This window comes from Macrobrachium nipponense, chromosome 1 (genome assembly GCF_015104395.2).
Source record: "Macrobrachium nipponense isolate FS-2020 chromosome 1, ASM1510439v2, whole genome shotgun sequence".
Taxonomy (NCBI): Eukaryota; Metazoa; Arthropoda; class Malacostraca; order Decapoda; family Palaemonidae; genus Macrobrachium; species Macrobrachium nipponense.
The window spans coordinates 120,861,278-120,880,607 of NC_087200.1; the positions used below are offsets into that span (position 1 = coordinate 120,861,278).

Sequence of the window (19,330 nt, forward strand, 5' to 3'; positions counted from 1 at the left end):
CTGAAAAGGATGGCCACCAGAGGCGCAGCAGTCGGCAGCATGGGATGGAGTAGTAGTAGTTGCTGCCCACTCTGTGGGTCGGCTCTCCTCTTGTGGGGATTTTGTAGTGGGAGATTTCTATTGGCATTCGGCTCGTGGTAGTGGTCTCACTCGCCATAGTGTTCATACCGACACCCTCTTGGAGGGTGAGCGAGTCAGTTGTACTGACCTTTTTATTCTTTATTTATTTATTCTCTGGTATGTGTTAGTACATTTACCCTAGAAATAATAGATTAAAGGATATTTCGCGCAGCGACACGAGCTGAGCCCAGAAATGATGTCAAAGTGACGAAATAATTTCCGAGATGTGTCGCTGATGCTTTTTAGTGTGAGAAGAAAGAAATTCGTGCTTGCGCGCCTGGGTAACAATTGTAAACAAAAGAACAGCTTGATCTGTGAACTCCCAGCATCCCTCAAGGTGCGTGATACAAAAGTTTCGCCAAGTAGGCCTATAACTATTTTTCCGCAAATTTTTAAAAACTTTTTTTGCGTCGACGTTTCATACGTCAATACGGCACCCAACAGACAATTTTCGTTGAAGTTTAATACGTCCAATCGGTGTTTAAGGGTTAATATGAAAAATATTTTTGCTTTTTAATTAAAATATAATTGCTGAGAGAAAACTGTGGCTTCACAATCAAGTAAGTTAAAGTTCTTACCTCATTGTAGTCTGAGCTAGTTGTGTGATAGCAAATTCAGGGTCCTCCACTCCATAGCTAGCACGAGTGGGTCAAGAAATTCTCAAGTACAACACCCATCAATACTCAGAGTTACTTATCTGAAATGCCAAACATTATTAACAAACATGATATTTTTATGATAAAACTAAATTTTACATAATACTTTGTACCAAGCAGTTACTACATAGCTGAAAGCTTTCTACCTTGGCAGTCCAAAATTCAAATTTCGCAGTGGCGCTGCCATCGCTAGTGTAGGTGAACAGGACCCACCCACTTTTGGGATTGTTGGGTACAACAAATTAGCAGACCCCCCCCAAATTCATTTTCTTCAAAACATCCAACTGTAGGGAGGGAGAGCTTTGATTATGTAACTGCTTGGTAAGTACAATAGTACCTCGAGATACGAAATTAATCCATTCCGAGGCACCTTTCGTATCATGAGGTTTTAGTATCTTGGACCACATTTTACATGTAAAATGGCTAATCCGTTCCAAGCCCTCCAAAAACACCCCAGTAAATTTCATAATAAAGCTAAATTGACTATAAACAATGAAATACTACAACAAATTTGGACCATTCAATACCTAAATTAATAAAAAAATGCAAAATATATCCTGTAAATAAAGTGTATATTAGTGTACATGGTAACAAGAAATAATACTTGTACGTAAAATGTGGAAGCTTACTTTGTCGAGTGAGGCTACGTACATACGTAACTATCCAAGGAAGATTGCTTCAGCCTACTTTCACTATGTTCCTGTGAGCCTTTTCGGGGGTGTCTTCTACAAATGATTGCACTTTATGAAAAGCGGCTTTAATTTCTGCCTTTTTTTTTCTTTTGTACACCATATGTACGTACGTACGTACACTTTAAAAAATATACGTACACAATGTTCCTGTGTGAGCCTTTTTTTTTTGGGGTGTCTTCTACAAATGATTGAACTTTATGAAAAGTGGCTTTCATTTCTGCCGTTTTTTTTTCTTTTTTTGATTTTTAACTTTTTTTTTTACTTTTTTTTTCTTTACATTTTTTTTTGGTTTTTTTTTTTTTTTTTTTATATACAGAATTTCAACTTTCTGTTTTTTATCACTTGGTTCTTTTTTTTGCACCTCATGACCGTTGCCCCTGGTGTCCATCCAAACCCTGTTCAACCAAATGCTCTCTCTGCAACTGATTGGGGTACTGAATGTTCGGCTGCTGACCTTCAACATAAACTGAAGTGCCTTAATTATACGTACTGGTATGCATGTTGTAAAGGATTGGTCTACACCCTCTGTTCAGCAGGGAGTGGATATTCTACCAACCTTGCAAAGTTTCCAGTTATCCCATGAGAGAGACCTTGATCACTTATCCCATGTGAGAGATCTTGGTCACTTTTTTTTTTTAAATAACATACACATTGACGATCCTGAAAACGAATACTGCGTGCGTACTATAACAATGCTGGATACGAGAGTGGCCGAAGCACGCCACCCACGTGTACATAGTAGATGCATGATGGGAGGGACGCTGGCCAATAGGAGAGAAGGATTTCATGGCCGCGACTAGCATCAGGAACCAATGGAGAGCAGGAGGATGGTGGCGAGCCTACTAGTACTAAGATGGCGGCGCGCGGCGCGATTTTCAAAATTGTTATCCGGGCGAATCTCGGACTTTCAGAAACCTTTCGTATCTTGAAAACTTTTCGTATGTAGAGCAGTTAGATTTTTCGTATTGGCTTTCGTATCTCGAGTTTTTTGTAAGTTGAGCCTTTCGTATCTCGAGTACTACTGTATTATGTAAAACTTAGTTTTATCATAAAAATGTCATTTTTACATAAGTAACTTACCAAGCAGCTACATAGCTGATTCCACATTACATGGTGGTGGGAATCACGGACTAACTACTCCAAATCACTATTATAGAGAAGATAATGACTTTGAAATACAGTCATACCCTACATAAGAAAGTCCCTACGTACGAAAAATCCAGGTTACAAAGGCAAAGACGAAGATTTTTTTGCTACTGTGTACGAAAATAATTCAGGTTGCGAAAGGGTGTACTGTAAAGTCCGAGGTTTGCCCGGGCTGCCGAGAACAATTATAACTCGCACGCCAGCAACTCAGTAGACTCGCCACCATCCTCCCGCTATCCCATTGGTTCCTGATGCTAGTTACTGCTGTAAGATCCTGCTCGCCTATTGGTCAGCATCTATCCCATCATGCATCTACGTAAGGGAGTTCCGCGACCATTTTGTTTCAGCAGCATTATCGTACACACGTAGATTTCGTTCGTTAACGTAAATTCGTGTTAGTGATTCTGCTTTTGTTGTACTGTAAGTTATTTATCGTGGTGAGTGTGAACTTAATTACTTACGTTATTAGCCATGGGTCCCAATAATGTTGCTAAACCTCACGGAAAGAAGAGGATGCTTTCTATAGAGATGATGATGGAGATAATCAAGAAGTATTTGTTAATGTGTTTCGTAAAGTTTAGTGTTAATGTTTTCTGCCATTTTTTAATGTTTCATAAAGTTAAGTGTCTTTATTTACAGGTACAGTAACGGTTAGGTTAGGTATTGACTGGTCCAAATTGTTGTATTTCATTGTTTATTGTTCAATTTAGTTTCATTATAAAATTTACTGTGGTGTTTTTATACGGCTTGGAACCAATTAGGCAATTTATATGTAAAACGTAGTTATGGATACGAAAAAATCAGGTTACCAAGACCGCTTCAGAACGGATTAATTTCGTAACCTGAGGCACTACTGTAGATACTGCTGGCATTGCAAAAATGCTTATTGTACCTTACCTGTTATGAGAACCACTGCAGGTGATTCCTGCCTCTGGGTGGTGCTTTCTTAAATCATAGTATTGACAATGAATAGCTTCTACTTAGTGGGGATTTTGCAGCCAAGGCAGTACACTGATGTATGACAAAGAAAAGACACTGCCCTTACCCTGAGCATAAACCAGAAAAAACAACAACATTAACACCTACACTAAATTAAAAACCACCACCCAAACCACTAAAATAAGAACTGGAGGGTACTCTGGGTACATTGTACCCCCAGGCTTCCCCCAAATACTCAAAACACCTTAACATAAGGCAAGGAGATAGAATAAGGGACAGACAGTCCCTTATGCCTCCTCTCCTAATACCTTGCCATTCACGGATATAGTCCCTAACGTATTGCAATTTTCAATAGTTGTTTCGACGTCCTTGAGATAATGAGATGCAAAGATTGACTTTGACCTCTAGAAAGTTGACTGCAGAGTCAAGGCCAAAGACATACTGTGGCAAAAAGCTAATGAAGTGGCTACTGCTCAAACCTCATGTGTTTTTGGACTGCTTAAAATTAGAAAGAGTGTCTTCTTGAAGTTACGAATGAAGCTTCAAATGATAAGGCTTCGCAATAAAAAGAAAAAAGCATTCTTGGAAAGAAACGGGGACATGAAATGGATTCTTCAACTGAGCTCAAAGATTGTTTGTTGGTCTCCTGATCTTTTCAGTTCTATTGATGTAATACTTAAGAGCCCTTACTTGGATATGGGAGCCTCTCTTCTTCTGGACCGAGGACGTCCATTAGGTTCTTGATAACGGATGAGCAAGGCCAAGGGTCAGCCGAGTTCTCATTCTTGGCGAGGAAAGACAGGGAGAGAGAGTGAGAGAGCAGACAGTTTCTCCTTGATTGAATCCTACTCTCTTGTCCATTGCCTGAATCTCACCATGTTTAGGTGTCGCTAACACTTCTAAAAACAGTCTTTTTGGTGAGATTCCAAAGAGAAGTCGAGTGTAAAGGATCAAAGGCAGAGAACAAGAGCCATTTTAATACCGCATCCAAGTTCCATGCCACTACATCTGATCTTATCACTTTTGCAGTATTGAACGATCTAATAAGGTTGCTTATACATAGCTTGGTTAGTGGAAAGGTCTGGGCCCCTATGCCTGAAGAACGAGCTTAGCACAGACCTATATCCTTTAATAGTGGATGACAACTTCCTCGTATTTCTCAGATAAATAAAAGTCTGCCAGCTGAGTTACAGTTATCTCAGAAGAAGAAATGTAATTTTCTTTACACCATCCTCTGAAAATAGACCATTTTCATTGAAAGAGTTTGCAAGAGGAGATCCTCTGGCTTTAGCAATAGCTTCTGCAGCTATTCTTAAAAATCCATTTGCTCTAAGGAAACTCCTGACAGTATGAATCCTGTCAGGGCTGGAGCGGACAATCCATGGAATCTGAGGAAGTGGGGCTGTCTGAGCAGACTGTCTTTGTGGCAGGAGTCTCGGGAAGTCCACTATGAGTTCTAGTAGGTCTGGAAACCACTCTTTCCTGGGCCAAAACAGAGCTACTAGAGTCATGGAGACGTTTGGGTATGATGAGAGATTGTTTATCACTTCCTTGATTACGCCGACCGGTGAAAAAGCATAAACATCGAGACCCGTCCAGTTCATTAACAACGTGTCCGTTGTCCAGGCTAAGGGATCTGGAACGGGGGAGCAAAAGAGGGGAAGTCAATTGTTTCGTGAGGTAGCAAAGAGGTCAAAGGCTTTTCCCATAACCTCCACATATCCAGTCATACTTTTACATCTAGAGTTCATTCTGTTGGTAGAACTTGGTGAGAGCAACTCAATTCATCCGCCACAACGTTCATTCTCCCTTGAATAAAACGAGGAAAAAGTTTTATCTGGTTCCAGTCTGCCCAGAGAAGGAGATTCCTGGCTACCTCATAAAGGGAGAAACAGTGGGTTCCCCCTTGCTTTTGTACATATGACAGCACTGCAGTGTTGTCTGAATAAATTGCCACTATCTTTCCTGTGGCTAGGTGAGAAATGCTTGAAGTCCCAGGAAAATCGCCAAAAGTTCCTTGATGTTGCTGTGAAGGGATCGCTGGTCAGACGTCCACTTCCCCAAAACCTGTCAATCTCCCAACAGAGCTCCCCAACCTATATCCAACATGGAGTAAAACTCTAGGATGGGGTTCAAAGGAAAGAAGGAAATTAATTCTTGAAGTTTTTCCTCTGACGACCACTAACTGAGATCTCTTATTTCCTTCGATATCGAGAATACTACTGATTTCGGCTGGGCTTTCTGACACCAGTTTGATCTAAGGTAATAGAACTGAAGAGGCCTCATGTGAGGTCTTCCCAGATTCACAAATTGCTCTATCAAGGCCAGTGTTCCTTATAAGCTCATCCACTGCAGAGCTGTACAATTCATCACGGTTAGGAATTGTCAAGAAACATGAAAAGCTTGACTGTCCAGTTTCATTCCCAAATATACAATCTGTTAGGATGGTGTCATCTGAGACATCTGGGTATTTATTAAAATGTCCAATTGTTGAGTTAGTCTTCAAGTCCTTACACACTGTTGCTGCAATGAGGATCGGAAAAGCCAGTTGTCTAAGTATATAAGTATAAGAATATGAGGATATGTTAATTCCTAGATGAAGCCACTTGCCCAGAGGAGAGAGTACCCGAGTGAAAACTTGAGGGGTTGTGGACAGACCAAAGCACTGTGCCTGAAATTGGAAAATCTTGCCTCAAAAGACAAACTGCAGGAACTTCCTTGAGGATGGGTGGATTGGTATGTCGAAGTATGTGTCTTAAATATCCAGGGATACCATCCAGTCCCCTTGGTAGCTGTTCATTTCCATATGAAAGGTGGTCTTCATAACAAAAGCACTTAAGGCACTGATGTCCAGGTCAGGCCTCCAGCTCCCCCCAAATGACTTAGAAATTACAAAGAGTGTTGTAAAACCCCTCTGTCAAATGATCTCATACTTCTATTGTCATCTTGCGAATTAATGACTCGACCTTTCGGAAATGGGCTGAAAACTTCTCGGATCCTACCAAGTATGCCGCTAAGGTGATCGGTGACCTAGACAAGGGAGGCCTCTCTGAGAAGGGGATGATGAAACCCTCCCTCGATACTTGGACAACCCAAGCTTCTGCACCCCTTTGACTCCACTCTTCCCGAAAAAGGTGAAGTCTCACTTCGATGGGGGCATGAAGGACAGCTAACTCATTTACCTGACTTGATTAAAGTTTTCGTCACTAGCTTGAGGGGAGTCGCAGATTGGAACGAGGTCTTGACTGTGGTCTGGATCTTGCCCCTTGAAAAGGTTGAGGTTGTAAGGGGGAGAAAAACTTTGCGCTAGAAGTTGCAGAAGGATCCTTTGGGCATTTAGTCAATTGCACAAGCAAGTCGCTGGTTGACTTTTTCTGTAAAGTCGATCTGTATAGCCGAAAGAATTTCCTTGACAGTTTCTTGTGGGCAAAGATGGTTCTTATCCAAGGGGAAGAATAAGAGTGCTGATTTCTGAGTTGTTGTAACTCCCTTGGTGGCGAAGGAGCACCACTACTCCCGCTTCTTGAGAGTGCCCATCGAGAACAGAGAAGAAAATTCAGCAGAACCATCCCTGACTGCCTTATCTGCACGGGATAAGACCCAACCAGTCTGCAGTGAAGTCTTCAGTGAGGACAGGGCAATCTTCTATTTTCCTCGCTAGCACTCTCAGAAGCTAAAAATTTCAAGCAATTTAATCAGATTCCTCACCAGGTGGTCCACTTCTGGTGACAAAAACATAACTTTTGCGGCAAAAGCCGAACATCGAGCAGAATCAATAAGCCGGAGAAGTCTCCCTAGGAGGAGACAGAAACTCCCAAAGAAGAAGCTTCTCCAGTCTTCTTGAGTAGTTTGGACAGGGGAAAAGCAAAAGACACCTTCCCTACCTCTCTCTTTGTAGCCAACCACTCGTCTACTTCTCTGAGCACTTTCTTGGACGATGAAAAGAGAACCAACTTGATTTTTTCCTCATTAGAAAGGTACAGGTCAGGGAACTCGGAGGAGCAGGTTTGAAAAATTCTGAAAAGTAGGCTAAAAAAAAGTAGCGAAGAGTAGGCAGAGGAAGGAGTGGTCTTGTTCGGTCTTTTCTTCCTCAGATGACACTAGAGATAAAGCATCTTCATTCTTGGTTGAAGAGGTCTTCTATAAAATCCCCATCAGTTCTTGCAACTGACAACGAAGAGAGAGTGACTGCCCGTGGGCAAGCCCCACCAGCCTCCCTTGGACCTTCGGTATGTCTTCTCCCTGGTGCGGGGGAGTAGGACAGGGGCTTTCGTCTAGAACTGGTGGGATGAACAGCCACCCCCTCCGACACTGCACTAACAATTTATTGCACTGTCACTTGATACTTTGTCCACAAACACTCTAACAAAAGCCCCTAATTTATTATGGAATTAGCTAAACACTTGAACTTTCTGTCAAACCTACATTTGAGGCTGGCAATGGCATTCAGATCAAAGGCATGGGAACCTGGCAAAGGAGTCCGTGGTAAAGATGAAGGAGGGTATAGGATGATTGATACAGGAGGAGCAGGAGTGGAAAGAAAAGTGTTATCCTCTAACTCTGCAAGTAAAGGAATAGTGGCTTCAAGACTAGCTCTTCCTTCGGCTCTAAGAGCCGCCTTCCTCTTCCTATCCTTCTCTAATTTCTCCAACTGAGACCTATAAACTTCCATTGGTTATCATCCCACCCTTGACATTCTGAGCACATTAGATCTTTAGAGCACTTTTGCTCTGTACACTTGATACACTTGGCATGAATATCATAAGTAAATTTAAATAACCAGGTCCTACATCCTTTGGTGCAGTGCCGAATTCCAGAAGAGCTGGAGTCTGACATAATAATGGCAAGCACAAAAGCTAATCTCGGCTAATAAGCTAACAAGCAAAGACACCATTCAAGATAAAAATACTTCATCAAATTCTTGGAAAATATCTAAAAGATGAAGCAAGATACCCGATGTTAACAGGGAGCCAGCAGAAAACGAATTAGGAGGTTCTGCTAATTTGTATCTAACTATCCCGAAAGTGGGCAGGTCCTGTTTACCTACACCAGAAATGGCAGTGCCATCGCGAAATATGAATTTTGGACAGCTGAGGTAGAAAGATTTCAGCTATGTAACTGCTTAGTAAGTTACTTAGTAAGTTATTATGTAAAATTTTACACTTTTCACAATCCTAGGACATAAACCAATTTTTCTATAATTATTGAGCATCAAAAGGTATATAGATCATTTCAAATATTCAGTATCATACTTCTACCCACCTGATGTAATAGCTGCTTGTTTAGGAACATCTATTGCTATTTCCTTAAGACTCTGTACATATCTCACTCTATCTAAGACTGGTATCAGTATGTTTATCCCTGGTTCAAGGACACGATGGAATTTTCCCATTCTTTCAACAACCCATGCCTGGTTAAAAAAAAAAATTGCATATGAAAGTACAGTAAATTTCAGAATACTATAAGGAAACAAAAAATCACAATTTTTGAAAGTAAATTGTATTTTTTCCTAACTATACAAACCTGAGATCCTTTACATTAGGTGAATTACTTTCATATGCTGGAATACAGCTATTAAATTCTTGATCAAGGTGGTTAGGCAGTAACTACTGTCTGGTAGGCGGATAGGGCTGCCTGCCCGAATGTAAACACTCCACTTTACCTTTCGGACCAGGTTTCAGATTGAGGGGTGGCATGAGGTGGGCATTAATGTAAAGGACCTCAGGTTTGTATAGTTAGGAAAAATACAATTTACTTTCAAAAATTGTGATTTGTTCCTACATGATATACAAACCCTCGGTCCTTTACATTAGGAAGACCCACTGATTGGTGGGAGGAATGTGACTGAGCCTCTAGAACTGACTGGAGTTCAGCACACCTGGGCTATTCCTCCTGGTTGTACGAAGCGAAGAGGAGTGCCCTGTCTCTGACAACTTGATAGGAGCTGCATGATCAAGAGTCAGACTTCTGGACCTTTTTGAAAAGAGTGAGGAATCATGACTCATCCAAAAAAGGTCTGGGAAGAATATTTAGAGTTGGAAGCATTAATGCAGTTCTACGAAGGGTTTGCAATATTGCCAGTCTCCTTCCTCCCCTTGGTAGAGGAAGGAGCGAGATTGCTTCTATGATTCTGATAAGAAAAATAGAAAGGAAATTCGATGTGCAAGCTTACCGCATCAACCGCCCAACCAGTAAGTGTATGTTCGAGTCCTATCCTCAACCTGAAGGATGAGGAGTAGAAGGACGAGGAGGGGAAGGTGGAGAGGCCAGTCACTCTCACATCATTTTTAATTCTAAAACTGCATACCATAGGCGAGATGCAACTTGTCCTCTTGACGGAGCTGGGTAAGCAAACACAACTTGTGAACATCCACCACCGGTCCAAGGAAAAGTTTCCAAGGACCTGTAGGCAGACCCAAAGGAAGAAAGATATAAATGTGGTTGTAATGAGACCGCATCTATCTTCTGGTTTGACATATTCTTTGGAGTGATGAAAAGTACCCAGCCACTGGCACTACTTGCTCTCTGAGAGAGTGAACAGTGGACGTATCCAACTGCAGGGAAGTTCCTCATGATCCCAAAGACTCGGACACTTCTGCATTGGAAGTATCGATACCCAATGAAGGGTGTCGATCCTTCTTAGGTACAGCAACACAAGGCCAATAGGAACAAAGTAATGGCTGATCTGGATCAATCATACAAAGTCCAAAGGGTAGGAGATCATGAAGTTTCTGACTCATCAACAAGATGCCGAATGATTGCACATCTGAGACGTAGTCATGACATGACACCCGCATTTTGAAGGGTGATGTTGGTGTGTGGTGACAGACGTGTTGGAGGTCTCTCTTGCAATTCTTCACAGAAAAGAAGCATTTTTTGCCCTTGGTGATTATACCTCTTATAGTAAGCAATGTGTTAATAGTGTCTCCACGTAATACCCAGCGTGTAAGCCGGAGAGTGTTGTGCAATTGCAGATATACTAATATTCTTTCTGCTCCAATCAGTGCCTGAGAAATCTTTCAAATCACAGTTACTCGAGGCCTATTGGTCCTGGGAAATGGGTAAAAGAATGCTGTGTATGTGTTAGTGCTTGACCCTTCCCTTACCACAAAAATGTCATCCGACCAACCTCCAACCGTTGAGCAAGTGACCCTGGCACCTATCGGTGCCTGTGCCCCACACACAAGTTCCGTACTCGCAAACAACTGTCTTTATACAATACCAATCAAACCGTTCCAACATCGAGTCCACTATACAATCTGTCAGTGATGTCTTCTCCAATGAGGAAATCAACATTGCATATACGAAATGCAAAGATCTGATACCAGAGAGCTTCTCAAGGAGCGATCCACAAAAAACTTGTCCTCTCACAAGAAAATTCATTTATAATTCACTAAGTGGCTAAGGACCTGCTTGGTGGAAATCTACGCCGATGACCCTTACAATCTACCTCCAAAGGGGCCTGCTGACCTAACCCTGCCTGCGGTGTACCACACGGCAGAAAATGCCTTCCAAACAGCAAAATCCCTCTCAGAAATAATTGGAACAAACTTGGAAAAATCGAGGAGACAAATGATAAATCATCAAGAGTCTGGGACGTGATCAAAGGACTACAGGAATCCCTAGACAGTCCTAAAATGGTGGAAACAAACATTCTCACACGGATCTGGGATGCGATCAAAGGAGTGCAGGGATCGATAGACAATCGCACAGATAGCCACCTGACTCCTATGAATGTGGCATCCAGTTTTTCCTCGCCTTCCAGCAACACAGAAGTGCCCCCATCACCTATAGACCGTTCTGAGGGGACTGTTTATCTCCCAACCTCTTCTCCCTCCCCAGTGCCTCCGGTGGAAGATAGATCTCCGGTGATGATTACCAGCCCTCGTGATCCTCCCCACCCTATCTCTCCCCCTCCAACCCCCCCATCGTAGATTAGGGGTCTGGCAGCTGGCAGATACAAACAAGCAGAAAGAAGAGAAGAACCTCTCATTTGGCCGCTGGACCGGAGCCCAACATTCATGTTTCACCTCGCCCGACACCTGAGAAGAGATGTCACATAGTAATTTACAATCTGCGCTCATCGGTGATGCTAGACACCATAGTGGAGAGAGTGCAGAAGTAAACATAAAGTGGCTTACAGGATTACCTGCCTATTTCAACACCTCGACGTTCTTAAAGTCGAGCATTTCAGTCCTAATATATCAGTTTCAAGATAAAGGCAGTCCGCAGGTTACGACGGGGGTTCCGTTCTTGAGACACGTCGTTAGCCGAAAATCGTCGTAAGCCGAAACATTGTCAAAAATCCTAAGAAAAATGATATTGTTATGATACAATAAAGTTTCATACATACTTACCTGGCAGATATATACTTAGTTAAGACTCCGTCGTCCCCAACAGAAATGAAGTTTTTATTGTAAAACTAATATTGTAATACCTACCTGAACACCTGAACTAGCCCTGGTCACTTACCAGCCCGAACCATCATTTATTAAAAATTTACCAAATCTTTGGTTAAAATAAACGATCAGTGTTGCCAATCTCCTGGCAAACACCCTCGTTACCTAGTTACCAGCCCACCGCTAGTAGCCCTGCCTCACGGGCCGGTCACACCTGCCCTCTCACGTCAATCATAACTCAATAACTCTGTATGAGAGGGGAGGAGGGTGGGAATCATTCAGGTGTTCAGGTAGGTATTACAATATTAGTTTTACAATAAAAACTTCATATTGCAATACACCCCCTGAACACCTGAACTAGCCCGATTAACAACATTAATTTGGAGGTGGGGAATCAAATCTGCCCGGCCCTCCACTGTACTAGTTGTCAGTCAATATAATTGAGTACGCGAGTCAGTCTCAAGTTCATTTGTCCACTCGTCCAAGCTAATCTCCCATGTGTGGCCTTCTAGGCCTGCCATATGTGGAGGGAAAAACTCCCTGCACCTCTACCCTAAGGTCAAAACTCATTGAGTGCGGAAGGGATACAAACCTGTTTCCTCTCAGCTGGCTATGTGCCTCACCTGAGTAGAGGAAAAACTGAAGACCTCCCATGTGGCTCTCGGTCCTCTCATGTATGGAGGGAATCTGAAGACCTCCCTGTGGCTCTCGGCCTCTCATGTATGGAGGGAATCTGAAGACCTCCTATGTGGCTCTCGGCCTCTCATGTATGGAGGTTAACTGAAGACCTCCCATGTGGCCTTAGGCCTCTCATGTACGGAGGAGACAACCATGTCCATCGGTGCGTCTGCGACGGTGTCGTCGATCGTAGTGATGTCCTCTTGTAGTGTTGTACCTGCCTGTCTGTACTCTGCCTGGTTGGCACTTGAAAGAATACCCTCAGATAGACCTAGACATGTTCTTTCCCTATCTGTCCTAATACTTAAAATCCTCTTGTGATATATCATATCATGAATACCTTATACATATTCCTAATAGTCGCTCCCTACTCTAATACTAACTCAGACAGCAAGATTGTTGGGTTTAAAAATAGAATTTAGGCCAAAGGCCGAGTATTGGGACCTATGAGGTGTCAGTCAGCGCTGAAGGGAAATTGAGAAAGTTTGAAAAGGTGTGAAAGGAAGAAAAACCATCTGTTGCACAATGAGTCAGTGTTAGGAGAGCGTGGAAAATAGGATGAGAGAAAATATGGAGATAATATGAAATAGGAAAAGTGAGAGAGAGGGAGAGAGAGAGAGATGAGGGGACGAGGGAGAGAGAGAGAGGGGAGAGAGATAGAGACGAGTGGGAGAGAGAGAGAGAGAGAGAGAGAAACACAAAGTTTCGTCTAGGATAAAGAGAGAATATAAAATCAGGGAAAAGAGAGAGAGAGATAAATCAGGGAAAAAAAAGAGAGAGAGAGAGAGAGAGAGAGAGAGAGAGAGATGAGAGAGAGAGAGAGAGAGAGAGAGAGAGAGAGAGAGAGAGAGGAGAGAGAGAGAGAAATTACGATCGTCTATATCTCCACCTCCCTGCAAATTGCAGCAATTTTTGTTAAAAGGGTATTATTTCTTAACGATAATACTCTTATAACTCCTACAGCTATGAACAACCGAACGAGAACTTGTTTGCTAATGCGATCGAACTCCTATAAAAAACATCACTTTATTGTATTGATCAGCGTGTTGACAGTAATCGATCCGATAGCAGCTGAAGCTAATAAGGCAAAAATTACGTTCATCAGCAACCTGGACAGAAGTCCCGAGCTTTGATATGAATTCAACGCAGCCGTGGTAAAAGAAACTAATAGCATGAAAGAGCTCATACTGTTGTTTTCACACAGACAAAGGATTAATAACGTATATAAAGTGTAAGGTTCGTAATACCTATGAAAACGAGTGAAAAACGAACGGAATCCTAAATAACGCCATCTAACCCGAGGGAAAAAAACTAGCTTCCAATGAGACGTTATCAGTCAAGTTTTGGTCTTAAATTACATCGTAAGACGAAACAGTATGACTTCGTTACATAAGTTAAGTATCCAGATATTCATTAATATGCTAACTAAGGACAAAAAACATAGCCGAGACCAAGTGATATGGTGAATCTGAAGCCAAGGAGAAAAAAAAAAAATAGACTAGCCCCGGCATCCTTGTCTGTCTAAACCACACCTCCTTACAATAGTGCTGTTTGACGACAAGCTAGTGTAATTGTAATTTAATTAAAAAGTAATAAAATAAATATTTAAAGGTAATTAAATTAAACTTATTAGGCCTAATATTTAATTTAGTTGTCATTGTAATTTGATAATACGACTGGTAATAATTTGTAACTTTAATTGACATAAGCTCAATGTAAATACTGACGCAATAATCTGTTAAACGTATGAAGACGTCATACATACAATCCTTATATCTGACCTCTGTTAGTATATGCCCCAAGATAGATACCTCATTGACTATATTAAAATATGTCAACAAGTTGAAGACACGTCTCCTTTAAGACGTTGTACAAACTTGGCATAAGTGAGAGTGTTGTTACGTTAGTCATTTTAGTGAAATCAGGAGAAGAATGAGATGGATTACGGCGACGCAAAAACCCCGTATTCGTCATCCGCTGATTCAGACGTGAATGACTGCCGAGTTTAGTGTTTTATACTACGCCAATATGATGATACACATAATACAATTATAATGCTTTAGTCGGACAGAATCCGATCTTCATTCTGTTCGATTACATTAATATTAATTATCCTCAGATCGGATTCTCGTTCGTTTTCAATTACACCTGTATTGAAATTATCCGAAGTCAAGAATGCCTTAAGCCTACAGCGGTTAGCCAATATAAAAATAACTACCGATATTTTGTTGTACAGCGAATACTTTAGGTTAGGCTAGGCTACTGAATATGCATACGATATATCATCGTGAACACTAGGCTACCGTAGTAATTTTATCGATTTCTCTTCATACTGAATATCGTAAGTCATATGCATTGAACGGATTAGTTGATATTAACAATTATCGGTATCGTATACGTAGAGGAAAGTAACCTTAAAGACGAAGGGGAGCATATCGAAAAACCAACCTGGCCTAAAAGCTTCTGATGCAAGGAACTCAAAGCAGGAAAAAAAAAGCCTAAAGATGCTCTAAGGACACTGTGCCTCTAAAAACTACTACTTTTAATAGAAACCCGACCCGCCGAAGAAGCCTGCACTTCTCTTCATAAACTAAACACTATGTAGCCTATTATCCCTACTCGTCTATATCTGACCTAAGTTTTTATCATCCTGAGAACTTACACATCGAGGGAAGGGGAATCTGCTGCCAACACGCTGCTGCCCGCACCAGGGGGACAGCGGATCCTGCCCTGTGGGCTTGCGGATCCCGCCATAACCCCCAGCACCGGTTAGGGGCTGGATTCTGGAACAGGCAGGGAGCTGGAAAAGAACAAATTAGTAATTTCAGTATCCCTATTTTGCTCGAGCTATCCCTCACATAATCTTGACATAAAATCAGTAACAGAGATGTCATCGAGGGAAGGGGAATCTGCTGCCACACTGCCTGCTCCGCGCCATGGGGGACGGCGGATCCTGCCCTGTGGGCTTGCGGATCCCCCATAACCCCCAGCACCGGTTAGGGCTGATTCTGGAACAGGCAGGGGAGCTGGAAAAGAACGATTAGTAATTTCAGTATCCCTATTGCTCGATCTATCCTCACATAATCTTGACATGAAAATCGGTAACAGAGATGTCATAGCGATGTCAGCGTACTCTCAAGTCTCTTTTAAAGAGCACTTGTCTCTAAGTCTTTATCTTTGATCTACGTTAGTCTCTTCCTGCCTACGTTACTTCTTAATACGAGACCTTTCCTATTTTTGAGATACCCTAACATCTGGTCCAAAGACCTCACTCCTGACCTTCCAAACATCTGGTCTTTACATTATATTGAACAGGCCTACAATTTTACGCATAAAGAATGACTTATCGTGTAATAGGGTACTCATCCTTTTTCTTGCATTTGTTGGCAAAGACGATACGTTGTTGAAACTTCCGCTCTCGTTTTCTGTGATGTCGTGGCCGAGGATGCAGTAGTCGTTGTCGTAGCCTGTGTTGTTTCTTTCCTTGCAGAATCAATGCTAATGACAAGGTATAAGAGCAATCACCGTAATCCAAAGGGATGCGTAATTCGTCACCAAAATCAATCAAATCAAAGGTGGTCAAATGAAGGCCGGGCAAGACCAAAAAGGAGTTCGCTGTGGATACATCCGTACTCCACCCGCGAACGATAAGTGATTGACGTGAGAGGGCAGGTGTGAGCCGGCCCGTGAGGCAGGGCTACTAGCGGTGGGCTGGTAACTAGGTAACGAGGGTGTTTGCCAGGAGATTGGCAACACTGATCGTTTATTTTAACCAAAGATTTGGTAAATTTTTAATAAATGATGGTTCGGGCTGGTAAGTGACCAGGGCTAGTTCAGGTGTTCAGGGGGTGTATTGCAATATTCAAATTTCGCGCCACTTGCTACAGGTAGGTCAGGTGATCTACCGGCCTGCCCTGGGTCGGCAGGACTAGGAACCATTCCCGTTTTCTATCATATTTTCTCTCTTCCACCTGTCTCCTGAAGGGCGGGGAGGCTGGGTTGCCATAATCGTATATATCTGCCAGGTAAGTATGTATGAAACTTTATTGTATCATAACAATATCATTTTCATACAATCAACTTACTTGTCAGATATATACTTAGCTGATTGGCACCCTGTGGTGGAGGGTAAGAGACAGCTACTTCTGGAGTAGACAGGTAAACAACATATGTTGTAGGTATAAATAAAACCTTGGTTCCTACCTGATAGGTGGTAGACTTCGTGGGTGCTTGCCCAGTAGTCTGCATCACCTCAAGAAACTTTAGCGAGATATATGATCTATGGCCAAGAGTTCTTGTGGGTCTGCCGATGGGGTCTTATCCGCTTACTCGGCAGAGCCTGAAAGGACTTTGTCAATGGATGCTGATCCACTTATATGACAATACACCTTATGAGGGAGCATTACAACCAATCCCGACCACCATGATCCTAACCACGTTAGTAATAAAGATTGTTCCGAGTTATCCCCCAAACTCTTCACAACAACCATAACTCAAAAAACAGAATACGCACACACATAAATTTTCAAAAAAAAAATTATACTCATCTAATAAGATATCACAAGAGTTTCTTACTGAACAACAGTGACTGGCCGCCAGTGCGACACCAAGCCCTTTTTGTTCGAAGAGACTCTAGAACATCTAAAAAGAAGGTATGTATATTACTTAAGGATTGGTGTTGGCTCCCATACCCAGGATCGTATCCGCAGAGACGAAAGGACCTAGAGAAAAACATTTTTCATAGGTCACACGAACGTCTCTCAAGTAATGAGATGCAAATACTGAGTTGCATTTCTCCAAAAGTGTCGTATCCAAGATGTTTTTAAGTGACATATTCTTTTGAAACGAGAGAGACGTCGCTACTGCTCTCACTTCATGAGCTTTCACTCTCAACAGTTGAAACTCTTCGTCAGGACAGATCTTATGTGCCTCTGTAATGACGTTTCTCCACAAAAAGAATGCAAGAGCATTCTTGGACATCAGTCTTGTGGGGTCTTTTACCGCGCACCAAAGACCTTGTCTAGAGCCCCCCATCTGGTGTTTTCTCTGAAGGTAGAACTTAGAGCTCTTACAGGACATAGAGACCTCTCTGCTTCTCTAACCTACGAGACTCGATAAGCCTTTAACCTCGAAGGTCTTAGGCCAGGGATTCGCGGGATTCTCGTTTTTAGCTAAAAACAAGGCTTTAAACGAGCAAATGGCTGAGTCCCCCTTGAATCCTACTCTATCCTCCAGAGCATGTAGTTCACTAATTCTCTTTGCTGTAGCTAAAGATAATAGAATAAGCATTTTTCCTAGTGATGTCTCGAAACGACGCCAGATGAGGAGGTCGAACCTTTCGGTGACAGGAATTTGAGTACTACATCTAGGTTCCAGTTAGGAGGAACCGGTTCCTTAGACTTCGTAGTCTCAAAGGATCTTCTGAGATCGTGAAGATCCTTGTTATCTGCCAGATCTAATCCTCTATTCCTGAAGACTGCCGAAAGCATGCTTCTGTATCCCTTTATTGTGGATACAGATAGATGAGATTCTTCCCTCAGGAACAGCAGGAAATCAGCAATTTCCGCTACAGAGGTAGTGGAGGAGGACAACTTCTTAGATTTGCACCACCTTCTAAAAACCTCCCACTTGGACTGATATACTTGTTCTAGTGGAGGCTCTGCGGGCTCTCGCGATCGCGCTTGCAACTTTACGAGAAAAACCCCCTCACTCTGACGAGTCTTTCGATAGTCGAAAGGCAGTCAGAGCGAGAGCGGGGAGGTTTTGATACCTCTGGAAGTTGTTGTTTGTTTGAGAAGATCCATCCTTCTTGGGAGGGATCTGGGAAAATCTACCATCCACTCCTCCACCTCTGTGAACCAATCTTGTGCCGGCCAAAATGGGGGCTATCAGGGTCATCCTTGTCCCCTTTTGAAGCCACAAATTTTTTCAGAACTAGTCCCAGGATTTTGAAAGGAGGAAAAGCGTAGACGTCTACGTGAGACCAGTCTAGTAAGAAGGCGCTCGACTATCAGAGTTCTGGGGTCTTCCACGACCGAGACAAAAGACTTCCAGCCGTTTTGGAGAGGAACGTGGCGAAGAGATCCACATGAGGTGTCCCCCAAAGAGATCAGAGATCTTGACACACATCTTTGTGTAGGGTCCACTCTGTGTGAAGGACCTGGTTCCTCCTGCTGAGTCTGTCCGCCCTTACGTTCCTTTCTCCCTGAATGAATCTCGTAAGCAGGGAGATGTTCCTCTGGGACGTCCAAAGCAGAAGGTCTCTTGCAAGTTCGTAGAGGCACAAGGAGTGAGTCCCTCCTTGTTTCCGAATGTAGGCAAGTGCTGTGGTTGGTTTTTGTCCACATTTACTTGAACTACTTTCTTGTTCGACACAAGAGGTTCTAGACTCTTCAGAGCCAGGTGTACGGCGAGAGCTCTTTGCAGTTTATGTGCCAGGACACCGTGTGCTGCTCCCCAGGTGCCTGACACCTCCTTCGAGCCTAATGTTGCTACCCAACCTTTCTCCGACGCGTCGGAAGTACAACACTAGGTTTGGGTTCTGGATCTTCAGGGAGATTCCCTTGTTCTCCTTCAGAGGGGGCAACCACCATTCTAAGTGCGGTCTCATCTCCACTGGAATGGGAAAGGCGTCTGAAAGATGTCCCGTCTTCCAATTCCAAGACCTCTTGAGGAAGAATTGAAGTGGACGTAAATGAAG

At 42.7% G+C, this 19,330-nt stretch overlaps 2 protein-coding genes across 2 annotated transcripts in view; one reads left to right on the forward strand and one right to left on the reverse strand.

The window, feature by feature from the left end:
- The window catches only part of LOC135220276 (stomatin-like protein 2, mitochondrial), a 50,822-nt gene extending 50,027 nt beyond the window's left edge, over window positions 1-795 (reverse strand). The window contains exon 1 of the mRNA XM_064257535.1: window positions 699-795. Coding sequence (XP_064113605.1) covers window positions 699-703 — 5 coding nt within the window. The 5' untranslated portion in view covers window positions 704-795. The remainder of the gene's footprint in view (window positions 1-698) is intronic.
- The window catches only part of LOC135219589 (stomatin-like protein 2, mitochondrial), a 187,012-nt gene that overhangs the window by 73,126 nt on the left and 94,556 nt on the right, over window positions 1-19,330 (forward strand). The window lies entirely within an intron of this gene.